This window comes from Carcharhinus amblyrhynchos, chromosome 9, assembly GCF_965287045.1.
Source record: "Carcharhinus amblyrhynchos chromosome 9, sCarAmb.v2.hapA, whole genome shotgun sequence".
NCBI classification, from domain to species: Eukaryota; Metazoa; Chordata; class Chondrichthyes; order Carcharhiniformes; family Carcharhinidae; genus Carcharhinus; species Carcharhinus amblyrhynchos.
In genome coordinates this window covers 95,322,104-95,339,855 of record NC_137332.1, presented here as the reverse complement: position 1 = coordinate 95,339,855, position 17,752 = coordinate 95,322,104, and the positions used below count along the sequence as shown (strand labels likewise).

The 17,752-nt window shown below is 41.6% G+C and overlaps 1 protein-coding gene across 1 annotated transcript; it reads right to left on the bottom strand.

Annotated features, from left to right (window-relative positions):
• Positions 1-267: 267 nt before the first annotated feature.
• LOC145348110 (uncharacterized) lies at positions 268-11,726 on the bottom strand. Its single transcript, XM_080196255.1, has 2 exons — positions 11,691-11,726; positions 268-8,556 (listed from the first exon to the last, which is right to left on the bottom strand). Exon 2 carries the CDS (start codon positions 8,162-8,164, stop codon positions 7,133-7,135), a length of 1,032 nt encoding a protein of 343 aa, XP_080052381.1. The 5' UTR covers positions 8,165-8,556; positions 11,691-11,726; the 3' UTR covers positions 268-7,132.
• Positions 11,727-17,752: the final 6,026 nt, after the last annotated feature.

The following is a 17,752-nucleotide window of genomic DNA, read 5'->3' as shown; positions in this document are numbered from 1 at the left end:
CCAGACACAACTGACAACTAGTTACCACTTTAAAATCAAACTTTCAGGCTGCAAGTTTAAAGCATTCTGTACACAGTCTTGAAACTTAATTCAGTTTCTAAGTTATCAGCTGTGGTTTATTCGCATTGTAAGAAGTCTCACAACACCAGGTTAGACTCCAACCAGTTTATTTGATAGCAATCTCACAAGCTTTTGGAAATGGTGTTCCTTCATCAGGTGTGTGGAAGGTTCTGATCAGAGAAGGGCATATAAAGGCACACAGTTTACAGAATACTGATTAGAATGCAAGTCTTTACAGCTAATCTATTATTAGCATTGTCAGAGGTACCATCTGAAGTGAATGTAAATATTGTAAAAGATCACATGACTACAATGTACAAGATCAAAGCGATTTTTTTTGATATCTTGGCCAATATGGATCTCACATTCACTGTCACAGAAACAGGTCACCTTGATCTTCGTGAATTGGCTGCCACATTTCTGATATTACAGCAGTGACTACACTTCAGGAAGTGCTCTATTGTTTATAAATGATGTTTGGATATGTTGTGTTTGTGAAAGTTGATTTAGGAGTGTAATTCTTAGGGAAACATTATAATTTCCAATTTATAGGAAGTATACACTCATTGATGGAGAAAGCATTCCAGCCCACAGTGACACTGACCAATATATTGTTAAAGTTTATTTATTAGTCACAAGTAAGGCTTACATTATCACTGTAATGAAGTTACTGTGAAATTCCCCTAGTCACCACACTCAAGAGCCTGTTCGGGTCAATGCACCTAACCAGCATGTCTTTCAGACTGTGGGAGGAAACCAAAGCACCCGGAGGACACCTACGTAGACGTACAGAGAACGTGCAAACTCCACACAGCGACCCAAGCCGGGAATCAAACCCTGGTCCCTGGCACTGTGAGGCAGCAATGCTAACCACTGTGCTACTGTGCCACTAGGTACAGGACTCTTACTGTAGGCTCCTAAATGTTTCGGTGAATAGGAACACACCATGCTGACAAATCAGGTAGTTCGAGTTAAGCTAAACACATGAATTTATTGTAGATTATAAATCTGTACAGAAGATTGATAAAATAGCAGACAAACAATACAATATTCAGCTTACAACAAACTTTGGATGAACTAAAAAAGTAAAGCATTTCAAATGACTCAAGATCTTTCCCAGAACATGAAATAAATCTTGGAAGAGTGCAAAGTGAATATATAACAGTGTAAGGTGAACACGTCACTGTTATTACACTGAGGTATGATGGGCTGATGGAACTCAAGTCCGTAGAGACTTACCCCCTCTCGCTCACCATAGGATTGTAGTCCTTCCAGACAGGAAAGTACAAACATTACCCATGGTATTAGTCAAATACCCATCACCCGAAGAGGATCTATCTATAATTCACATCACCAACTAAAACAGGATCCAATTCTACTCCATACTCCTGAGAACTGGCTCAAATTTACTGAAAGAAAACATATTCATACTCATATCAGGGGAAACACTCTCAATATGAGATAGCAGTTCATTTAGAGTTCCTGTGCTTTATTCTGATTCTAAATTCAGATTGTCAGAAATTGTCATTTCCATCTTAGAAACCCACAAATTGTTAGAAATCCAGTGGACACATTGATCTATGGACCAGTTTATATTCCTGGCAGGACTGCTCAATTCATACAATCTTTCAATTTCTGTCAATTGCCGTCCCCATTCATCAGTAACAGTTGGTCAGTGTTGTCTTCTTCAATCTCCAGCTCAGCCTCGCCATCACAAAGAATGCCTACTTCCTCCTCTGTAACATCACCCATTTGCAACAGCTGCTCCACTCCTGACCCCACATTAGTCTATCTGCTGTCCAAATCTTCATTCATGTTGCTGTTGCTTCTAGAGCAGAAGAGACCATCCAATGCTCTGTTGTTCAGTTTCTCATCATCTACCCTCCATAAACATTAGGTCAGTTATAAATTGGTAATCTCTATCCCAACTCTCACACCTATCAGCTCTTTGTTCACTGATCTACACTGATTACCTGCCAGCCCCTACCCGTGCCTCCAATTTAAATTCTCGTGCTTATGTGCAAATTGATCCTTCATCTTACCCTCTATCATCCCCAATTTAATTTTTCTTTATGATCTCTATGTCTCTCCAACAATTACCTTAAATCTATTTCCTCTCAATCCTTTTACGAGCGGCAATAGTTTCTCCCCATGTACTCTGTCCAGCCCCTCATGATTGGGAACATCTATATAAAGTCTGCTCTTAGTATTCTCTGCAAGAACAATCGCAACCTCTCCAATCCATCCTCAATAACTGAAGTTTCTGATCCCTGGAGCCATCTTGTAAACCTTGCTTGCTCTCTCCAATGTCTTTGCATCCTTTCTACAGTGTGGCACTCAGAAGTGTACACAATACTCCAGCTGATGTCTAACTAGTGCCTTGTATAAGTTCAGTGTAATCTTTGTGCTCTTGTACCTTATGCCCCAATTACTAAAGCCCAGAATACAATAAGCTTTATTACTTCCTGTCTCCACCTATTCTGCTATCTTCAATGATCTATACACAGATATATCCAGGTTCCTCTGCTCCTACACGCTTTTAAGAATTTTATCCCTTATTTTATATTGTCTCTCCATGTTCTTCCTACCAAAATGCATTACCTCCCATTTCTCAGAATTGACCTTTATCTGCCCACTCCACCAACTTGTTTCTGTGCTTTTGAAGTTCTACACTGTCCTTTTCAAAGTTAACAATACTTGTCAGCTTTGTATCATCCACAAGCTTCGAAATTATCCCCTGCACAAAAATCTAAATCATTAATATACATCAGGAAAATCAATGGACTCAATAATAACTCTGGGGAACTCCACCTCAAACCTTCTTCCAGCCCAAAAAATAACCATTGACTGTTATTCTCACTTTCCTATTTTCAGCCAATTTTGTATCCACATTGCTACTGTCTCTTATTTGATGAATTATATTTTTTCCCCACAAACTTGTGATACTGTATCAAATGCCTTTTGAAAGTACATGTACACCACATCAACAGCAGTACCCTCACCAACTAAACTGCAGCAAGTTAAACATGATTTACCCCTTTAGAACTCCAGCTAGCTGATCCTAATCATTCTTCCTCATAACTACTAATTCTACCCCAAATAATTGTTTCTAGAAGTTTCCCACCACTGAAGATAAATTGACTGGTCTGTAATTGCTGGCTTATTCTTTTTACCTTTTTCACACAAGAATGTAATGTCTGAAAACCTCCAGTCCACTCAAGACTTTCCTTGAGTCTAGGAAAGATTGAAAGTTTCTTGGATGCATCTCATCTGGTCCCTGTGCCTTGTCAATTTTTACCTACAGCCTATCCAACACATCCTCCTGTAGTGACAGAGCTTTCTTCTCTGTCATCATGGCTTGGATAGCAGGATTTTTTGCATGTGCAAAGCATTCATTTAATGCTTCAGCCATGCCCCCAGCCACCCTTTAGGTCCCTAATTTGTCTGACTCCCTTTACCACCTTTTCACTATTTATATTGAACAGAATGGAATCACCACAATGTAGAAAGAGACCATTTGTCCCATTGAATCTGCACGACTCTCCAACAGAGCATCCTACACAGGCCATCCCCATAACCCCGCGTATTTACCCTACTAATTCCCCTAACAGACGCATCTTGGGACACTAAGGGATAACTTAGCATAGCAAATGCACCTAACCTGCACATTTTTGGACTGTGGGCATAAACGTAGCACCCAAAAGAAACCCACACAGACACAGGGAGAACTTGTAAACTCCACAGTCACTCAAGGTGGGAATAGAACCCAGGTCCCTGATGCTGTGAAGCAGCCATGTTAACCACTGTGCCACCATGCTGCCCTATATGCCTACAGAAAACATTGGGATTGCCCTTCTATGTTGGCTATCAATCTTTTCTCATATTCCCTCTTCTCCAATGTGTTTTTTTAATCTTCCCTCTGAACGCTCCATATTTCTCTTGATTCTCAATTGTATTTTTAACCTGACACCTGCCATAAACACAAATTTCTATCTCCTTTTCAATCCAGAGACTCTGGATTTATTTGCCCTACCTATTCCTTTTGAGGGAATATATATCTAATGTGCTGTAACATTTCTGCTTTGAAGGCAGTCCATTGTCAGCTAGTTTTTCCTGTCAAGCTTTTGTTCAAGTCCATCCAGACCAGCTCTATTCTTGCCCCAATGAAACAGTCTCTATCCCAGTTAATTATTCTTAGTCTAGATTACAGATTGTCCATTTCTACCATCATCCTAAACCTTACGATACAATGATCATTCTCTTAAATGTCCCCCTCCTTGACAGTTGATCAACATGGCCTACCTCATTTCCAATAACTATGCTCTAAAGTGATCATTTCTTGTGGGACTGGACATACTGGTGTAGGAAATTTTGCTGAACACAATCTATAGACTTGCCCCTTTCTGCCCTTTACATTACCACTGTCCCAGTCCACTTCAGTAACTAAAGCCTCCCGTTATAACTATTCTATAAATGTTTGCATCTCTCTGCAAATTTGTTCCTTTACATTTTTCTCACTAGTTGGTGATCTATATAGACTACACTGAGCAATGTAACTGCATCCTTTCTATTCCTTATCTCAAGCCAAAGTACTGTCACCCCCTCCTACTCAAACCAAGACACTGCCATCTTTCCTCATTTTCTGCCTTCATCTTTTCTTAACACCTTACACCCAAAATCTTTATAACACAAAGTCCTGCCCTTCCTTGAGCCAGGTTTCTGCCAACATCACATTATATTTCCACATGGTAATGCACCTATAACTCCCTTGTCATATTTACTATGAGCCATGCATTCACATAAATGCCCTGTAACCTTGATTTAGACTTCATTACTTTCTGCCTTACTCTGGCTCCACGTTTTAACTTCCTATTTTCTGTTTTAGGGGTATCTGTCTATCCCAGTATTTCATGCACCATGGTATTCCTCTGTAATATTCTCTCTTGGTTTTACACCAATGCCATGTTAGTTTAAAGTCCATCCAATATCAGTAACAAAATGTTCCAAAAAGGAATCAGTCCCAGTTCTGTTCAGGTACAGCCATCTGGCTTATACAGATGCCACTTTCCCCAAAAAATGAGTCCCAGTGTCCCAGGAAATCAAAAGCTTTATTCCATTTCTGCAGTTACTTGCATGTGCCACTGGGGGTCATGATGTGGCGATGCCGGTCCTGTTGGACTTTAACCTGGTGTTGTGAGACTTTCCACTGGGGGTTATCTAGAGATTATTACATTTGAGATCTTGGTTCTAAATGTTCTACCTATCTAAATTCTGATTTCAGGATAAACTTTATGGGATACAATGTGTATTATCTCTGTTTCTTCATTCATTGGATATTCAGTTTTGAACTTAGTGCAGATGTTATGGAATACAACCGTCCTCAGATAATAAAGTAGCAAGTGCCCATATGCAGCAAGGCTTGGGCTATTAAGTGACAAGTAATATTTGGGCCACACAAGTAGCAGGTAATGCTCATCTGCAGCAAGAGAGAATTCAATCAGCTTCCCTGGACCTTCAACGGCATTGCCATCACTGAATAACCCACTGTCAACAACCTGCGGATTGCCATTGACCAGAAACTGAATTAAATCATAATTTAAAACATGGAGGCAGATCAGAGGGTAGGAATTTAATATAATGTAACTCACCTTCTGACTCCCAAAAGACTGTCCACAAGGCAAAAGTCAGGAGTGTGATGCAACACTCTACACTTGCAAGGAATGCAGCTGCAACAACACTCAGGAACACCATTTAGGATAAAGCAGTGTACTTGCCTGGCACACCATCAACGCCCTCCACCACCAATGCACAGTGGCAGTGTGCGTCATCTACAAAATGCACTGCAGCAAGACTTCATGGACAGCACCTTCCAAACCCATAAACTACTATCTAGAAGGCAGTAGATGCAAGGAAAATACCACCACCTACAACTTGCTGTCAAGTCACTCGCTATCTTGACTTTAAAATATACTGCCATTGCTTCACTGTTGCTGGGTCAAAATCCTGGAAGTCCTCTGGTGTATTTAAACCAGGGGAATTACATTAAGGTGGCAACTCGTCACTACTTTCTCAATGGCAATCAGGGATAGGCAATAAAAATTAACCTAGCCAGCAGCACCCACACCCCCAGAATGAAGACAAAAAGAGAAAAAAAAGGCATAAAATCTGCTTCTTCACTCACTGATTATTCAGTCCTGAAACATTAATATGGATATTATGGGACATAAACTGTATAAACTGTTCTTCTTCACTCATCATGTCCCCTCCTGGTTTTCAGTTCCTATACAGGAATGCTCAAACTCAGATGTGTTCCTAATGAGTTTTGGGACATATTGGGCATACGGATATCTTCTTTTGGTGATGTTCAGCAAAATGGTCAAATGTTTAATTGATTTTCTTAAACCGATTGGACTGATGGTGGGAGAGGTCCAAGTGGACATTGCTTTGGAACAACAGCTCCCTTGTGCTAGAACTGAAGATTAAACAATACAGACATCAATGCAATGGAAGTGGGTGACCTGGCCCCAATTCCGAATGGAGACAATGGTACCTGGGGAAAGAAATACCCCTGACAGGTGTCACAGAACAAGGGTTTTCCAGTATGGGTTCAATGATATCCCAAAAGGTCGAAAAACCACATTAACGCTTAATTGCAAAGTTCACACTAATAGGGATTCGTCCCTGTATGAATATGTTGATAGACCAGGAGAAATGCTAACCGTTTGAAAGTCTTGTCACGCACCTCACACCTGAACAGTTTCTCATCAGTGTGAACCTGTTAGTGCTTCAGCAGATTGGAGGTCAAGGTGGAAGCTATATCACAAACATTGCACTGGAAGAGTTACTCCCTCGTTTGAAGCCTTTGGCAGTGCAAAGGGGTTGAAGATATTATAAATGCTTATCACAAACCTCATGTTGAACAGTACTCAAGTGTGTAAATTATGGATGGATCAGGAGGTACAAAATTTTGTGAAGGCTTCGTTGCTCACTTAACAATTGAATAGCGCCTCTCTGGTGTGACTGTATACGTGTGAATGCAGGGTTGCTGGCTTGAAGAATGATTTGTCACAACTCACAAGTGAATGTTTTCTCCTGTGTGAATGCGTTGGTGATTCAGCAGAGCCATTGGTTGTGCAAAGCTCTCATTACACAGCTCACAAACGAATGGCTTCTCCCCAGTGTGAATGCGTCGGTGATTCACAAGTGTCGAGGACCGGGCAAAGGCTTGGTCACACACCTCACATTTGAATGGTTTCTCTCCTGTATGAATGCGTCGGTGATTCACAAGTGTCGCTGACCGTGTGAAAGCTTGATCACACACCTCACATTTGAAGGGCTTCTGTCCTGTGTGGATCCTCTGGTGCATCAGGAGTTCAGATGATTGGGTGAAAGCCATCTCACAAACCTCACACATGAACGGCTTCTCCCCAGTGTGAGTGCGTCGATGCCTCACAAGCGTCGATGACCGTGTGAAGGCTCGGTCACACATCTCGCACTTGAATGGTTTCTCACCTGTGTGGGTTCTCTGGTGCCTTAGGAGATCAGAAGACTGAGCGAAAGCCATCTCACAAACCTCACACCTAAAGGGTTTCTCCGCTGTGTGATTCCTCTGATGCATCAGGAAGGACGTCGAACTTGTGAAGGCTTTGTCACACACCTCACACTTGAACGGCCTCTCCCCTGTGTGAATGCGTTGGTGTTTTCGGAAGGAAGAAGAGTGGGAAAATGATTTGTTGCAAACTTCGCAGGTGAATGGTTTTTCCCCTGTGTGAATGCGCTTGTGATACAAGAGGGTTGATGACTGTGCAAAGCCCTCATTACACACCTCACACTTGAATGGCTTCTCCCCAGTGTGAGTACGTCTGTGATTTACCAGTGTTGATGACAATGTGAATGCTTGGTCACACACTTCACATTTGTATGGTTTCTCACCTGTGTGGATCCTCTGGTGTTTCAGGAGATCACAGGTACGGGGGAAAGTTTTCTCACAAACCTCACACATTACGACCTTCGCCCCAATGTGGATTCTTTGTTGATTCACAAATGTTGACGACTGTGTGGATGCTTGATCACACACCTCTTGCTTGAATTGTTTGTCTTCCATGTGTCTTTCCTTGTGTTAATGAACAACAGATTGACCTTGCAAGTCAGCTGTTCAAGAGGCTCAAAGAACGATTGAAGCTCTCACCGTACCTGAAGCCCAACCACACTTCTTCGCAGCTTCACCCTGACCAATCACCCACAGCTGAAGCTTTGGAAACGTTGGTTCTAGTGAAAAGTTCCACACCACTGACCAGTTTTGGATCCGATAATTGCCAAAGCTCCCTTGATCCAACCAATTTCTAGATGATGGTTTCACCCTCTGTGTTGAGCAATGCTGTGAAGGGACTGGAAGTCTTTCCACAGTTATGCAGTTGGTCCTTGGATGATGGTCAGGATCTATCTGCAGTGTCTATCTTTTCTGAATTCTCTGGTGTTGTATCTGGCGCAATCCTTCTGTAAAACAGGAAAGGAAACATGATTTCATCCAATTCCCTCTCCTCCTTTGCTGAATGAGCTGACTCTTCAGTTAAACTGTTCCAGTCTGCTATTTCCCTGTGTGGGGCAATCAGATACATGTCCTTTCTTTTTCCTCACTTGACTGTCACTCACCCTCTTTTTCCAGAAGAAACATTGGATACTGACCAAAAGCAGGTAACACCATGACTTTCTATCCTCCACCTAGTGCCTTATCTTCCTAGGCACCATGAAGACAATGGAAAAGATAGTCTGTTTTACATTTGCCTGACTATCAATTCACAATGAGCTTGGGTCATGTTTGCAAAGACCAGTTTTACTCCGAGTATGTATTTAATATTAAAATAAATTCAGGACAAATGATAATTCAATGGAGATTTTGAAATCTTTTCTTTTGTTTTCTAAAATTATTTGGAAAAAGAACACTTGCAGGAAGTTCTAGGAGCCAAGGAAAATATTGCTTCAGTGTGGCTGGATGAAGGGTTTTGGTTTTTCCTGGGAAATTAGACATTGCATTCACTCAGGCTGGACATCTCAAATTCAGCTATCAGACACAGCACAGGGAGAAGTTATTTTTTGGGAAAGGCTGCAGTCACCAGGTGAAATCTTTAAACAATGCATTAAAAGATATTTCAACAAATACGTCTCCAGCTTTGACAGTTGAATTGCTACTGCTGGGTTAACAATGTAGAGATTAGTCCTTTGGCAGTAAAGAATTTGAATATTGCTGAAAAACTAAAAATTCTATCTAAACTTTGTCTTACACTCATCAGAACAGTTTGCTAGAAGCCACATATTCCAACAAATCCGATCCTTTGCAGACAAGATTATGCCCATGCATTGTGCCTTTTTAAAGTGAATAAAGTTTGGGCAACAAGCAAACCCATGGCAATGCCTTGACCAATGTGACTTCAGCAGCCTTGTTTGAATTCAAACAAAGACTTGGCAATTAACTGTCCTTTCTTTTCTTCTCCATACAATTAAGAGTCCACTCCTCTTCTCATACAATATGAATTGTTAGTCATTTGCTGTTCTTGTGAATTGTCCTGATAAGTGCAACACAAAGTTTCAAAGGCATGTCCCTTTTGTCAACAAAGTCAGATGCAGAGATTATGAGTTGAAATCCAGCGTCTGTTGGAAGGATTTGGCCATATTGTCAATGAATCTTCCTTGGCCATCGAGTCCTGAACTGGGTCTTGAACCCAGAGCTTTTGGATGAGAGGTAGGGAAGATTACTACATTTTAAACCATCTTTGTAACTTAAGGTAAAACAATATCCTGGAAAGGTAAGTTTGTAGGAAAATGGACAACCCTTCATGGCAACAGGCTGGGTTGGTTTGTTACTATGGCAACAGGTTCCGATTTGTTGAGCAAGATGCAAAGTTGCCCTGTTGAAAACAAAGGCACTCAGCGGGACTACTGGACAGGTTTTGCATCTGAGCTTTGGAATAAAAAGAAAAAGAAAAGACAGTGAGCAAGATATCTGAAAGAGATATCAAGTTCTGCAGACAGTGTGGTCAGCCAAGAGAAGAGGGTGTCGTTACTAGTGTTAGTAGGTTTACATTAATATTGCAATGAAGTTACTATGAAAATCTCCTTGTTGCCACACTCCAGCGCCTACTCGGGTACACTGAGGGGTAATTTCGCAAGGCAACTGCACCAAACCAGCACATTTTTCAGATTGTGGGTGGAAACCAGAGCACCTGGAGGAATCCCAGGCAGACACAGGGAGAATGTGCAGACTCTGCATAGATAGTGACCCAAACTGGGAATCGAACCCATATGAGGCAGCAGTGCTAACCACTGTGCTACAGCTCGATTAGACCTTACTTCTGGTATTTTGTTCAGAAGTGAGAGAAGTGTCTTTTGACAGTCACTCAAGTTACAACTCAGTCAAACTGAGTTGAAATTGAGCATAAGAGGTCTGTAAAAATGCAGAGAGCAGAACATAAATTTGAATTGGGGCATGGGCTGTTCATTGTGTAAGGGGTTAAAAGGGGTATCTGTTCTGCAGTTTAGTGTGTCAATTATCAACTAGTTATTGTTTAGTAGATTTTGATTTTAGTTGTCAAGAGATAAGTCTTAAATTTAAAATCTCATTTAAATTGGTAATTAATCACATGCTTTAAAAGGTCTCCACAGGGTGCGTAACAATACCACAATCAGCAACTAATTATCTGGTCATTATCATACTGCTACGTGCAGGAGTTTACTGTGTGCACATTGGCTGCCACAATTAGAACAAGGACCATCATAAGTATTCCACTGGCTGTAAAGCGCTTTGGGATATCTGGTGGTTATGAAAGGCTCTATATAAAGGCAAACCTCTGTTTCATCTTTTTGATCAAGTCACAGAACAAGAGTGATGGGAGATCTTCAAAGGATTTGAAAAGTCATGAAATATCCAGATCCCAACACACCAAGTGAACAGATTGTGTCACAGGGCAATAACCAGCTCCCAACACACACACACACACACACACACAGAACAGTAGGAAATCAGTGACAAGCCTCAGACACTCTGATTATTACACCTTACCATCTCATATTTAGTAATGATACATCGTAGAATCCCTACAGTGCAGAAGGAGGCCGTTCAGCCCATCAAGCCTGCACCAACAACAATCCCACCCAAGCCTTATCTCCATAACCCTATGTATTACCTCAGATAATCTCCCTGACACTAAGGAGCAATTTTAGCATGGCCAATCAACCTAATCCACACATCTTTGGATTGTGGGAGCACCTGGAAGAAACCCATACGGGTATAGAACGTGCAAACTCCACATAGTCACACAAGGCCAGTATCAAACCCAGCTCTCTGGCGCCGTGAGGCAGTAGTGCTAACCATCATGCCACCGTGCTTCCCTTATAAAACTAAGCCTGTAAATCAGAAGCGAAATGCTTCCAACAAACACATTCAATATCCAAAACACAGCTCCAATCAAACAGCTCAGCACAAAGCACCGAGTAAACAGATCTCTCAGCTGGATCTTCTCACACAGCATAAGGGACATTTCCACATCTGATTCCCCACAGGATAGTCAGACTGCCTTAACATTGCATAAAGTCCACGGTAATGTAATTAATATAAATTCTGCTCCTTCACTCACCATCTCCTCACTCGGTTCTCAGTCCCCTCAGGAAGTAAACTAGCTGTGAAAGAGGAAGTGAAAAAATTGGCAGGATGGGTGGGCTCTCTGATTGACGCCGTTCACAGCCAATCCAAATATTTCTGGAGTAACACGAGTTTTTGAATCTTGGGAAACTGACCGGTGAGCAGTAGATGAGATGGGGATTTAAATTTTCATTGTCCCATCTGAATGAAACCTCATTTATTGCAGCTACTAACTCAATTTCTAGTGTGGGAATAATTTTCTTCATCCTTGGAGGCTTTCAAGCTGACAACATTAGTGTGGTTCCGTAGTCCCTAATGTGTTTGACAGCCGACGAGAAGCGGACGACTAAAGGATCCAACTCCTCGATGATATGCAGTGGTGGGATCATCTCATGCACAGGAGATAGGGACATGAGTGAGCAGGACACGAGGAAAGGAGCAAGGATATTGACCTCGTGCTTAGAAAGTGACTCAGTAACTTGGGATGTGTGAGTAGATACCAACGAGTTGTCATCTAACAGCCCTGGCTTGCTGGGGGTGGTCACCTCCTGTGGAGGTTCACCTCCCCTCAGTTCTCATTTCAAAGTTACAACATTCACTTCATTAGGTTCTTAATCCAGGATGTCCCAGTCCATTCACCTCACCAAGATCTCTCGGATTTCCCAGTCCAGGTGTTGTCACAAATCGTTCTTCGTCGTCCCGCTAATTTCTCTATGTGAACTACCTCAGTGATGGGAGTCGAGAAATAATACCTCTTCCTCAGTGAATGCCTGTGAGTGCGTGATATGATGGAGGGAAAGGACCTTCTCCCTAATCAGCTGACCATTAGGTCACTCACCTTCCCGAAAATGTCTTGACAATGAAAGCATCTGATGATCCGGCATTGGTGGTGTTTAAATGGCGCATTCTTAAATGGTGTTTACACATTGCATGAATGAAGGGGGTTGATTTATGTTGTTCCGAGTCTTCGTGAGTAATCACTCCCAGCATCGTGGAGGAACAGCTATTCCATACAACTCCAATAACTTCTGCTATTGCTCTCCAACTTAATTTAGTGAAGTAATTTACTCTCCTGTAATTCTCTCCTCTTCCTACCCCTTCTCCTAACTGCACTTCAATTCTCATCCTCTCTCATACCCGTCTTTTCCCCATTCGATCATTCCTTTTTCTTCTCTATCTCTTCCCTCCAGCATTTCAAAGATGACAGATTTAGAAATGCATCATTTAAACTCGATCACAGAGGAAAAAACAAAGTCGAAATTACAAACAAAATTATTGAGGTAATACAGTAATCATGATTAAATTATTTTAACCACTTCTCTTATTTGTATGACATAACTGAAATAATCTACTACATGTGGAACTGTTGTTGCTTAAATAATTGCAGGCCACAGCATGTAGACTCGGTCATGAGTATGACTGTTTGTGCCTGAATGTTTAAAAACTCATTGTAATTTGAGGAGTCACCTTGAACAGGAACAATCGGTGTAATGTTGCCATTTATTATTCCCATCTGGAGCTGTGGTAATTTCTGTGGTTGGTACCAACTTCTTGGGTGATGTTTGGTAACGTTAAAGTTGAAACACATTCAATTTATGCTTGACGTAACTTGCATTTAAAATTCCTGATACGAATTATGCCAATAAAAATGACACAAGCTAGTGTAAACTCTCTGCTACAACCTTTGCACTGGCTCACATTACATATTGCTGAAGGGGTTTTACTGAAGTAAATATTTTTTTATTTCAGGATGATGCAATGCAATCTGATTTACTTCATGATCAATTCAGTGTATCAACATCTACAGGATAATTTCATTTTACAATAAATGGTGGATGAGGTTTGTACAGAGACCCCAGAGTCTAAGGAAATGTTTGTGTAGCCCTGATGACTTTAATCCATGTTAACGGAATAATCCACCTGGAGTGGGATTTGAACCCACAATCTTGTTCTCTGAGTCAGAGTGTTGTGAATTCAAGACCCAGTCCAAGGCTTCAGCACAAAAAAATCTTAACTCAAGTACAGCACTGAAGGTTGGAAGATATTACACAGATAGGAGAGAGGCCATGGAGGGATTTGAGAACAAGTTCAAAAACCTCTCAGTTTTCCTGGGAAGTGGGATAGTTCTTGAGTTTTACTCATGACAGACTGTTAGAACTGTCCCTAAACAAGGGAGCTTCCATGAGTGAATGAAAGCAGAATGGTTAATCAGCAGTACTGATTGAAGACAATCCTTTAAGGTGTCCATTCCAGCTGACACCAGGGACTTTCACCACCTTTCTCAGCTTCAGGCACCCAAACACTGACATCAATGAACCTACAACTCTAACTAGTTATCACTTTAAACTAATTCAAACTTTCAGAGTCCCAACTTACAGGGAGAAAGGCATTCCACATACAGCTTTGAATTTAATCCTTTATGATATTTTTGTTGCATAAGATTCAGTTGCTAAGTTCTTGTCAGTTGTCAGAGCTACCATCTCTTTTGGGTGAATTTAAAGAATGTAAAAGATCCTGTGACTACAAGGTAGAAGAGCATGAGGGTGTGTGCTCAATGTTGATCTTACAATCACTGTCACAAAAACAGATTATCTGGCAGTTATCACCTTGCTGTTCATGGGATCTTGCTTCTCGTGAATTGGCTGTTACATTTCCGACATTACAACAGTGACTACACTTCAGAAAGAACTTTCTGTGAACTGGTAAACCCCATCGATGGAGAAAGCATACCAGCCCATAGTGACATTGACCAACATATTGTGAATAGTACATTGACTGTAGGCTTGTATTAAGTGAATAGGAATACACCATATTGATAAATTAGCTAATTTAAGATAAACACATGAATTTATTGTGGGTTTTAAATCAGAAGATTGATAACACAGCAGACAAACACAATTATCAGCTTACAGCAAACGTTGATGAATTTGATTTATTATTTTACTATTGTCACATGTATTAGTATACAGTGAAAAGTATTGTTCCTTGCCTGCTATACAGATAAAGCATACCATTCATTGAGAAAGAGAGGAGGATGTAGGATGTAGTGTTAGTCATGGATAGGGATCAAATTAATATGAAGTATGTCCATTCAAAAGTCTAATGGCAGCAGGGAAGAAGCTGTTCTGAGTCAGTTGGTATGTGACCTCCAACTTTTGTATCTTTTTACCGATGGAAGAGAGTATGTCCAAGATGCGTGGGGTCCTTGACTATGCTGGCTGCTTTTCCGAGGCAGCAGGAAGTATAGACAGAGTTAGTGGATGCAAGACTGGTTTGCGTAATGGATTGGGCTTCAAAGAACAAAGAAAACTACAGCACAGAAACAGACCCTTCGGCCCTCCAAGCTTGCACCGACCATGCTGCCCAACTTACCTAGAACCCCTGAGCCTTGCGGGGACCATATCTCTCTATTCCCATCCTTTTTTTGTATTTGTCAAGACGAGCCTTAAAAGTCACTAGCCTATCCACTTCCATTACCTCCCCTGGCAACGAGTTCCAGGTACCCACCACCCTCTGTAAAAAAAACTGCCTCATACATCTCCTTTCAACCTTGTCCCTCGCACCTTAAACCGTGTCCCCTAGTAATTGACTCTTTCAACCTGGGAAAAAGCTTCTGACTATCCATTCTGTCCATGCCTCTCATAATCATGTAGACTTCTATCGGGTTGCCCATCAACCTCTGTCATTCCAGTGAGAACAAACCAACTTTCTCCAATTTCTCCTCATAGCTAATGCCCTCCATATCAGGCAACATCCTGGTAAATCTTTTCTGTACCAAAGCCTCCATATCCTTCTGGTAGTGTGACGACCAGAATTAAACACGATATTCCAAATGCGGCCTAACTAAGATTCTATAAAGCTGCAACATGACTTGCCAGTTTTTAAACTCAATGCCCTGGCCGATGAACGCAAGCATGTCATATGCCTTCTTGACTACCTTCTCCACTGGCACTGCCACTTTCAGTAACCTGTGTACCTGTACACCCAAATCCCTTTGCGTATCAATACTCTTAAGGATTCTGCCATTTACTGTATATTTCCTATCCGTATTAGATCTTCCAAAATGCATTAGTTCACGTTTGTTCGGGTTAAACTTCACCTCCTATCTCTCCGCCTAAGTCTCCAACCAATCTATATCCTCCTGTACCCTCTGATGGTCCTCATTGCGATCCATATATCCACCAATCTTTATGTCATCCGCAAACTTACCAATCAAACCAATTACATTTTCCTCCAAATCATTTATATATATTACAAATAGGAAAGGTCCCAGCACTGATCCCTGAGGAACACCATTTGTCACAGCCCTCCATTCAGAAACGCACCCTTCCACTGCTACCCTCTGTCTTGACCGAGCCAGTTTTGTATCCACCTTGCCAGCTCACCTCTGATCCCTTGCGACTTCACCTTCTGCACCAGTCTGCCATAAGGTGACCTTGTCAAAGGCCTTACTGAAGTCCATGTACACAACATCCACTGCCCAACCCTCATCAATTATCTTCATCACTTCCTCAAAAAAATCGATCAAGTTAGTGACGCATGACATCCCCTTCACAAAACCATGTTGCTTCTCACTAATACGTCTATTTATTTCCAAGTGGGAATAAATCCTGTTTCGAAGAATCCTCTCCAATAATTTCTCTACCACTGATGTAAAGCTCACCAGCCTGTAATTACCTGGATTATTCTTGCTCCCCTTCTTAAACGAAGGAACAAAACTGGCAATTCTCCAATTCTCTGTAGCCAGTGAGGATACAAAGATTTCTCTCAAGGCCCCAGCAATTTTCTCCTTTGCCTCTCAGTATTCTGGGGCATATCCCATCAGGCCCTGGGGACTTGTCTACCTTCATTCACAGCCCTTTGTCATTTCTTGCGGTCTTGGGCAGCGCAGGAGCCATTCCAAGCGTTGCTACAACCAGAAAGGATACTTTCTATGGTGCATCTGTAAACATTGGTTGGAATCATAGCAGACATGCCAAATTTCCTTAGCCTCCTGAGAAAGTAGTTGGTGGGCTTTCTTAACTATAGTGCTCTTGTGGAGGGACCAAGACAAGTTGTTGGTGATCTCGACATCTAGAAATTTGAAGCTCTCAACCATTTCTACTTCATCTCCGTTGAAGTGGGGCAGGAGCTCCACTATGCTTCCAACCAAAATATCAAAGCATTTGAAAATGGCTCCAGATTTTTCTTAGAACATTAAATGAATCTTGGAAGAGTATAAGGTGAACCTGACACAGTTATTACACTCAGGTATGACCTGCTGAGGGAACTCAGGTCTGTAGGCACTCACCCAAATCTGCTCATAGTTTTGATCAAGATACCCATCAACTGAGAGTGGGATTTTCCAGCTGCGCTCGCCCTGAAACCAGAATATCCCACCCAGGATCAATGGACCTCTCCATGGTCTGCTCCTCACCTGCTCCTATTCCCATGGCAGGCAGAAAGGGAAAATTCACCAATGTCTATAATTCACATCCCCAAAAGCAGAGTCTGATTCTACCTCATAACTACTCCCAAGGGCTGACACACTTTATGAATGCACTTACATTCACATCAGCAGAAACTCTCTCAATACAACAGGCAAAAGTTCATTTAAAATTCTTGAGTTCCCTCAGCAGGTCATACCTCAGTGTAATAACTGTGTCAGGTTCACCTTATACTCTTCCAAGATTCATTTAATGTTCTGAGAAAAATCTTGAGCCATTTTCAAATGCTTTGATATTTTGGTTGGAAGCATAGTGGAGCTCCTGCCCCACTTCAACAGAGATGAAGTAGAAATGGTTGAGAGCTTCAAATTTCTAGATGTCGAGATCACCAACAACCTGTCTTGGTCCCTCCACAAGAGCACTATAGTTAAGAAAGCCCACCAACAACTTTCTCAGGAGGCTAAGGAAATTTGGCATGGCTCTCAATTCCAATAGTTAGAAATGAGGTGAATGACACAGAATGCAGCTTGTTTCTTTTATACAAATCCATTAATGGTTACAGTGATCCAGTCACTTTCCATTCCTGGGAGACAGTCTTCCTCAGGTGAGTTGCTCAGCGCTTTCTAATTCC

Bases quoted from the DNA above. Each gene is read 5' to 3' on its own strand.
- LOC145348110 (XM_080196255.1), bottom strand. From the start codon at position 8,164: ATGGAAGACAAACAATTCAAGCAAGAGGTGTGTGATCAAGCATCCACA.